General features: G+C 42.1%; 1 protein-coding gene across 1 annotated transcript in view; it reads right to left on the bottom strand.

The window, feature by feature from the left end:
- Positions 1-3,715: 3,715 nt before the first annotated feature.
- Positions 3,716-9,018, bottom strand: part of TTLL11 (tubulin tyrosine ligase like 11) — a 682,208-nt gene continuing 676,905 nt past the window's right edge. Inside the window, exon 9 of the mRNA XM_086920963.1 lies at positions 3,716-4,154. Within this exon, the coding sequence (XP_086777089.1) occupies positions 3,865-4,154 (290 nt within the window). The 3' untranslated portion in view covers positions 3,716-3,864. The remainder of the gene's footprint in view (positions 4,155-9,018) is intronic.

Here is a 9,018-nt window from a genome sequence, read left to right as displayed (position 1 = left end):
TCCCTTTGTATGAGTCTTTTGTGGGACATTATACCAGTACGAAATGGCTCTTTTGGAGTGCAAGTTACCTTAGTTTGCAAGACTAGTAGTACGTTTTCCAGCGCACACAGAAAATAAACCGACAAAACAAGAGGAAGGGGGACATACCCTTGTTTAAGAGTTGCTCTGAAAAAGCAGCTCTTCTAGGGACATTGATTGGTATTTGGACGAAGGCGAATTTCTGAAAGTCTCAAGAGGGCATCATTATTTTAGGGGTATGTACTAAAAAATTCCCAATAATGAAAATGTAGATAGGATGGAAGGCTTGACCCTATGGGGCCTGCAGACCCAGGTCTACAGAGCGAAGAAATACAGCTTCTGCAAATCCCGTCTGTCTTGCATTTGACAGCCTTTAGATATTCCTATTTTCTAATATCACAAGAATCCATTCATCCACGCTAACACATTTCAAATTACATTTAAAAAAAAGAAGGAAAAAAAATGTAGCTGCTTTAAATTCAACTGTGTTCAATATCTTCGATTGATTTCCTGATATACATCATAGACATGAATATTAGTCCTTCAGCGAGGAGAGAAAATAAGCAGTAGGCGTCAAGGAAACATCTTAAAAAGCACCAACAGACTGAATTCAAAACAGTAGCGCCTACCCATCCTTAAAGGTGCTGTGGCAACTTACACCTCAGCTGATAGTACAAGCAGGATCTCACTCAAAGGGACCTGCTGCTCAGGTTTCTAAAGATGAAAATTCAAGATTTCATTCAATTACTTCAAACTAACTGATAATTGATAAGAAGATGGAAATCTGCACAGGCAGTACCTCAATAAAAAAACAATGTTCTAAAGTCAAAAAACGTAAATATGCAAATAAAATAAAATACATATATATGAAACAACCCTATTACGACCAAGTGCTCTGTATTTGATATACTTGTTGGAAAAAAAGAAGTTTGTGTGTCTAAGAGCCTGCATTGAAGTGCATGAATGGGCAGGGTGCATATTTACAAGCAGTATTAAGCAATTGGCTCCAGGCTTAGTGCATTTAATATCTGTGGCATTCCAAAGCTATAGCTTTAAAATGGATTCCATCGATTTAGCTTGCTTTAGAAAATCATGGACGTTTTTAGTATAGCAATATAGGAGGGTAACCAAAGAACTGTATAATAACTGGGAAACGAGTCTGGCGCACCTTGAGGGTAGGTGAAACAGCAATACAAAGAGGTGTTAAAAGAGTGTGAAAGTCACTTGGTAATACAACCTGCAGCAGTCCCAGAGGCCGTGCAGGGTCCTAGCTGCAGGCTTTGGAAGAAGCGCATCTCCAGGAAGAAGAGAGGCGAAGGAGGGCTGCATCCGCCAAGGTCAAAGTCATTTTCAGCTAAATGTACATTGTTTAATGTTAATTTGTTCACTAAGGGTACTAAAGTTTAGGGTCTGGGTCTACATCAGAGGTTCCAACTCATAACACTGCCGTTTAATGTTAAAACAAACATATCAGCTGGGAAAGGGTTCGTGATACATGTATATTTTAACAAGCATACATCAAGTATTCATTTTTAGACCAAAAAATCAGAGAGCATAGAAATCAGAATAACAAAAAACTAAAGTCTTGACAACATAATCGAGGGCAGTTGAAACAACATTATGTCAATAAGGTTTTCAGGTAAAAGTACAAATAGTTTTGAATTTGAATAAAAAAATACTTCTATAGTTTACAATGGTTTGGGTTAGTATTTTTAAAGGCATGAACTAAAATTAAGAGACACACCTTTATTTCTCTCAGCTCCGTAGACTCTCTATCTCTACTTCCCTCCTCAAATTTTTATTTTCAAGCTAGCAAGCATTAAATGTTTCCCCTGAGAGAAAGGATAATTTGTCAAATTGGAGGGGAAACAAGAGAGCCAAATGAGATGCTCATCCCAATTTAAGATAAGCGCTAATATCTACATAAAATCCACAAGCATTTAATAAATTATTAAGCAATTTTAGTAAGTAAAATAACAAGCTATATGAAAAGAAGCCCGGGTCTTATTTGTACTATATTCTGTTCAGTGGCATGGCCAGGCTTGCTCCTTCACACATAAATAGGTTGAAAGACTCCTCAAACTACAAATAAATAAATTAATAAAATATCAATACCTTTGTTAACAGTTTCTTGATGAAATCCTTCACACCACCCAACTGTCTCATTAGTGTCCCCTTTATTTGGCATTGTCCATTTTTCACTTAAAATAGTATGACTGCCACCAAAGGAAGTACAAGAATTGAAATTAAAACATTTTTTCCCTAGGTCATGTACCATTATTTATCCTTTTATTTTTTAAGGCGAACTACCTAATTAATACTAATAAATATGTAACAAATAAAAAACTCATTCTTAAAAAATGTATAAGATGTATAAAAAGATAAATTAAGAACTGACCACATTATGTGAAAGTGTGACTCTACTCAAGGTTTTCAGCGCTCAACCCTGTTATGTATGTATCTAGGACGCGCCCTTAAACATGGACTGCCCATAATAGGAAATCAAACAAAGATGGGTAAAGACCACGCTAGACTTCCGCTGGGGCACAGGCAGCCTTAAGTTGCTTACGAAAGGCTAGTCTGTGCAGGATACTCGTAAGCAAGGCATTCAACATGGGAGGGGCGAAGGCAACTCAACATCTGCTCCCCTCTGTGATTTTATTGTTTTATGGTCTTTCAGAAGTACAATGAGGATCCCTAATTTAAAGTAAACCACCTTGCTCTGGAGAACTAAATTGTAGACCCACATCCACTTTCTGTGAAGTGACGCTCTTCCACTAAAACTGGGCTTTACCTGAATTAGTATGGCATTAATATCATTGGGTAAATCCCAGAGTTGGGCTTCTGTTTGCTTTGTACTCTCAGTACCAGACAATCACAGACCTCAAGAGGCAGGATGCCGAACAAAGAATTTTACAGTGAGGATGAACACACAGGGAGAGAGAAGCACAGAAGAAACCTCAAGTGTTGATTGGTTAGAGAGTCCTGGCATCTCCAGTCTGGTGTAAGAATCAATAAACTAGGCAGGAGAGGAAAGGGTTGTAAGGAATGGAGCAGCACAGTAAGCATTGGAGAGATGGGCGGGTGGGGTTAAAGTCTAATGCAATTTAGAATGAGGAAAAGAGTCCATCAGTGATTCAAGGCTAGAAGTGTTATGTTATGAACTGTCATAGAGAAGATTATCATTCTGGGATATCAGTTCAGGGATAATAGTTAACCACTTCGATGCTGATGCTGTAAGTCTTGAGGCTTACCTGCCGTGTGCTGCTGACGAGCTGAGCTCGTCATGTAACGCGGTAATTTTAAAAATGCAGCACACAGCGGGAAAAGCCGTCGCAGCGATACGGTTAAAGGCGGGGAGAATGCCTGTCTTCCCACCCTGGACTTAAGGCCATGAGCTCCTGATTGGAAGGAAAGGCAGTCCCAGCACGGCACGGCTCTGCCAAGGCGGAAGCCGAATGTGTTCTATAGTAGCTCTCCATTTCTCATTTCTACATCGATCCCATGGTGACAATTAAAGCATTCTGTTTTTACTCCCGGTATTAGCCACCAAGCTTGAGGTGCTTACAACCTAAAAATTAAAGACGTGATTGATCATTTTATGCATAATATACAGATGAACTGTAGAAAATAATAAACGATCAGTGCTCTGGGGAGTCATTCGTTGGAACGGTGCCTGTGTTACAGCCTCTTTTATCAGTGTAGCGTGCCATAACGAAAGACTAATATGTGCTGGTAGGCTGAAGCCTCCACAGTGTTGCCAGCTGCAGCATATGGAGGGACTCGTGTTCAGCATAGTCCATAAAGCCCATTTCTCATCCCTGGTCTTAAGTGAAGGCGCGTCCCTCAAGAATGCGGTGTTCTGTAATCCGCAAGTTTGTTGGCAGCACTCGTTCGGTTCAGGAGGGGAACATGACTTGATGGCACCACATGCAGTCCGTCAGGCTGGCCCCCCGACAGCGGTGCCCTACGGTCAGTCGCTGCCCGGGTGCACAGTAGTCGCTTCTCATCCAAACTTTCAAGGTGGTATTCACACAACTCGATCAGCGACTCCACCTGCTCATGAACGGGAAGGGTCTTGAACTTCCGCTGGGCAAGGTAAAGGAAGGCTTCCACAAAGGCCTGCAGGCACATGCCTAGGAAACAAAGAGAAGAGAGGTTACAACACACTGGGTTCATCCAGTTCAATGAAAGGCAACATAAACCAATGTGTGCCACAATATTGGGCGACACAATATCCTCCTCTATGTTATCGTCTCCAGTCTATTGACTACCACAATGGTGTGTAGGCCAAGTGTGTATATATATTTCTACACACACACACGTATATTTTTACTATTCTCACCTTTGTACCTTGATGATGTATGATGTTAACGAATATTAGAACACTGGAATGTTGAGTGCTCCATTGAGGGCAATGGAGTGCTCCGGGCTTTTAATGGCTGGTAGAAGCCCGCACAACAACATTCCAATGTTTGTTCAGAGCTGTTGCTGTGAACAAAGGCCTCACGGAGCCCAAGGGGATTTCAACCCCCTCGGGCTCCGTGAGACCATTGTTTAACAATTTGGAACATTCTACCCTCTATGGGTGGAATTATCTAATTGCCTTAGAGCCCTCCGTAGCAGGGTCTACTGGCCAATAAAGGCCCTCTCTCTTGATAAAGGCCCTCGCTGAACGCTGGAGGGGGCCTTTAATGGCGGGCTCTAAAGTTATAGTACATCTATACGTACCTAGACATACACTTATTTTCACAATTCTGTGACAGCCGACATTCTGTGTTGATAGTTTTTGAAGCAATATTTAAAACTCGAAGTTGTGGTGGCACACCATATTTAGCATCACACATACATACATATCAACTCTTAGACAAAAGAAAATCAACCACATATTAGGCCCTAAATAAAGGCATTAGGGGCAATTAATGAAGACATCCATTACATTCAAACTCTCTGTAGTACTTTCAAAGTTGTCAGATTGCAAAATTTGATTCATTCCATTTCCACTCTTCATTTACAAACTTTGAACCCATAACACAGACTAGCTTGGCCTTTTTATCAAAAAAGCTAAAATCTTACTGCGAGCATTCTTAGCTGTCGCATCGAGAATACGTTTTTTTACTACCAAATTCCCCAACTGGCTCCACACCGTCTCTTCTTGAAATATACGCAGGAAATAACGCCACTCGAGTCGCCTGGGAAAATATTTTCGAAGAATGTTCTTACACACCTACAAGGCTGGGTGGAAGCTAATAACATTATTCCAATGGAACAAGGAGGCTTTACGTTAAATAGTTGGTCTCTCGACAAGATTACTGCCCTTCAGGCAGTCCTTAATTTGTAAATAAATAAGTGCCAGGGCTATCGTCAGGAGGCCACTGCAGCTTCCACCACACATTGCCCCTGCAATGTGCAATGTTAGCCACAATGCAAATACTAACCATCACACTCCTACAAGTGTGACAATTCTAACTATTTCAGGTCCCCAAAGCTATAAGAATGGCTTGGGCGTCTAGTATAGTGTATTTTACTGTATATTGAATTAATAATTAACTGGGTTGTGATCATCTCTAAATTAGTCAGGCAGTGCCACCTTGTGGCAGACTGTCCAAAGAACCGGTGTTGACAATTAAGTGCTGGTGCCAAGCACCAAAAATCACCGGCACAAATTAAGCACTGCCTTCGGGTGATTTTGGTGAAATATGTTACATAGTAGGTTATGTCTGTTAACACAGCATTTATAGACTTTTAAACAGCTTTCAACGATGTAGACAGACCCACCTTGCGGAGCAAGCATTTGCTCTTGGACGTGCTGCCATGCCCTGTTTGGGGTGATCGTGGGCTGTCCCCAAAAAACCCAAACAGAGAACGGTTTAAAGAGGGCTGTTTATTAGCTCCCCTAATATTTCTTTATATATTTAAGACTTGCCTAGTATGCCCAGAAGTTGGGCCCCTGTTATATAGCTTTGCACTTACATTCAGACGATATTATGTGATTTTAGATCTACTTCCAAAAGGCAGGCAAAGTCGTTTAGACGCTCTACAAAAATATGCATTTTGCCATTACTTGAAAATAAATATACAGAAAAGTTAAGTATTGCTTTTACAAGGTAAAACTTGTAAAATGATTAAAAGCTATAACTTGCCTTTGGGGAATCGAGTAATGGGCACAGCTAACATTTTCTTTTTATAGGGCTACGGGGCATCGTCATTTTAAACATCTGCTTACAGTTCACAGGGCAAAAATACCACCTACATTGTTGTACGCTATTTAAATAATTGATATAAAACTTAGGGATTTCTTGAATAAAACAAAGGGCAAAATCCCCAGGAAAATCTGTAAATTGAACTCATTGGCCCGATTGAAGGTCTTTGGCTAGAAATGGGCTTGTCAAGTACCTATGTGATGGGATTGGCGGCTATATTACGCTAGGTGGCTTGGCTTCTGCGCAGCAATGAGTTTACTTTAAGAGGTTACTTACGCTTTGAATGTTTAGGTCAGAAGAAGAAATTGTATACTCTTTTTAAAAAAAATCTTAAGCAAGCACTCATGCACTATAATTTGAGAGAGCCTGATTTGCTGGAATTGCCATGCGCTCAACATAAATATTTTCTGACAATGATTAGGATCAGCTCTATGTGTCTAGATAGGTTAGCCAGTAGCGGTAAGAAGAAGATGAACGTTGTTGTCTCTTCATGTTTTGAAGCCCAGCCTCAACCATATTTATTCTGGGATTGAAACCATGAAGTCTGTTGTTTATGTTTATTGTTGCGTATGAACATTCTGCCCATAGAGGTGGTAGCTGGTGCCTGGGTTGGACGCCCTTGAAGAGCGCATTTGTGATTTGTGTAAAAAGTCTGTGCATAATTTAGACCACGTTTTATTCACCTGCCCTGCTTTCCACCTTAATCGACGTCTGTTCCTGAAACCCCGGTTTCAGAAATACGGTGTAAGCACAACAAAAGAGGCGACTCACTTGATATTTCAGCCTCACAATGAAATTATGTTTTAACATTTTTAAATATTTTGAACGTTTTTTAAATTCATATTGGTAATTGGTGTATAATTTTAAGTTGATTGTATAATTTTAAGTCCATCTCATTGTAGATCAGAATCTTCATAATAAACAACCATTGATACATGCAAGTATTAAAAAGATTCTTGCACTTTATGACCCTTTAACAACCATAATGGCAGTCCCTATTTGCGCAGCCTACCAGGATCTGATGCCTAAATCAATTCACCTCAAACTGAGCCTGACAGAAGGTCTCTGTGCTAGAATCCTCAATTCTCTTCAGAGCGTGATTCCACCACTAGACAACTGCCACTGGGTCTCAGAGGTATGCTCCATGTCATGGCCCTGGTCCAATCAGCTGCCAAAATGGCTGCTTCTCAATGTTTCTACTCCACTAGAAAGCTTGAACCGTGCATTCCACAGCACAGTGGTCGCCACATTAAAGAAGCAGACAGTCCGGTACTACATAGCCAACGCTCTAGACATGTTAATTAATTTGTTATGTTAATTAATTTTCTAACGCGCACAGCTACTCCAAGGAGTGTCCCGGCGCGAGCACAGGGGACTGAAAGCACAACCAGACTAAGTAAAGAGATACGTTTTTAGCAATTTTTTAAAAGCCACTAGATCTTCAGTATTGCAAAGCGCAGGCGGCAAATCGTTCCAGGCCTGGGCCGCCCAAACAGCAAGAGAACAGCCACCCCTCCTTTGCTGATGAAAGCGGGAATCTTTGCCAAACGAAGAGCGGAGGAGCATAACAGTCTCCCCGGAAAATAAAATGAAAACCGTTTGTGCCGTTATGTTGGCCCAAGGCTATGCAGGGCGTGGTGGGCAATAGTAATAGATTTAAATTTCACCCTGGCAGTCATGGGTAGCCAATGAAGGGTGCGGAGATAACCTTGCACGCTACTTCTTAGCACAGAATCCAAACACTTTACCCAAGATGGAGCTCATGTTCACCTGTGGGCTCATTCTGATGTTGATATCTAGCACAAATGGTGCATGCCCCACAGGGCACGAGTCGGGGTACCACGCGGGTGGACAGCATCCCCCCACTTATTATCGAAGGTTTTTCAGGGTGGACGCCGTCCACCCTGCTCAATCAAAACCGCGTCCACCATTACTGATGATTTATGCTTGCCTTTAAGCTGCGCGTGTGTGCCCGAATGCAGACTTGCTTCCTACAGCGCCCAGACGCTCTGTGGGAGTGCGCTCTCCCCTCGAGAAGCAGAATACATAACAAAAGGGTATCGTCAAAACGTCCCTTTTCAAAGCGGGAGGCGCACCAGGAAGCCCAGTACAGCAATTAAATTACAAAGGGGCTGCTTACAGTTTTCCAAGAGGCCCTTAGCAGGCAGTGTGAAACTAATCCTATGTGAATGTGTTTCACACTGCAATGAGAGGGTGTGGACGTGTCATTACGCCCAGTGTTGCTGAAATTGGAACTGGGGGAGGATTGCGAGGCCGGCACTAGGGTAAGTATCGTTGTTCAAGTAAGTTTTTACTGTTGTTTGAGTTTTCCTTTAGTTTCAGCCATTGCTTGGGCAGAGGCGCTCCTGCTAGTGAAGTCACGTAAGTAACTAGTAGTTTGTCTTGGTATCCTACCGCCTTGCCCTCATCACTATCTGAACTTAATATCCACTTTTGTGTGTGCTATAGATGTGTTTTTTATATATTATCTTCTTTTTGACCTAGTTTTAGGACACCCCCGCGCCGCACGGCCACCAGCTGCTGCGTGTGCCTCCCCTTCCTTTGTGCCTCGCTGCCCGACTGCCGGCTCGTGACCACGCCCCCTCCCTCGAGCGGCGTGGTCCGTGATCAGCGCTCCTCTCCCTGTGCCCCTGGTTCACTGTGCAGAATTGTATTTGTGTTAATTGTTGTTTTTCCGCCGTACTGCCTGTAGAATTGTATTTGTGTTAATTGTTGCTTTTTCCGCCGTATTGCCTGTTTTTTTTCCCGCCTGTTACCGCCCTCCGTCTTCCCTCCA

The sequence above is a fragment of the Lissotriton vulgaris genome, chromosome 5, assembly GCF_964263255.1.
Source record: "Lissotriton vulgaris chromosome 5, aLisVul1.2, whole genome shotgun sequence".
In the NCBI taxonomy this organism is placed as follows: Eukaryota; Metazoa; Chordata; class Amphibia; order Caudata; family Salamandridae; genus Lissotriton; species Lissotriton vulgaris.
Note: the sequence above shows the minus strand (reverse complement) of the source record. Positions and strands in the feature narration are given on the sequence as shown.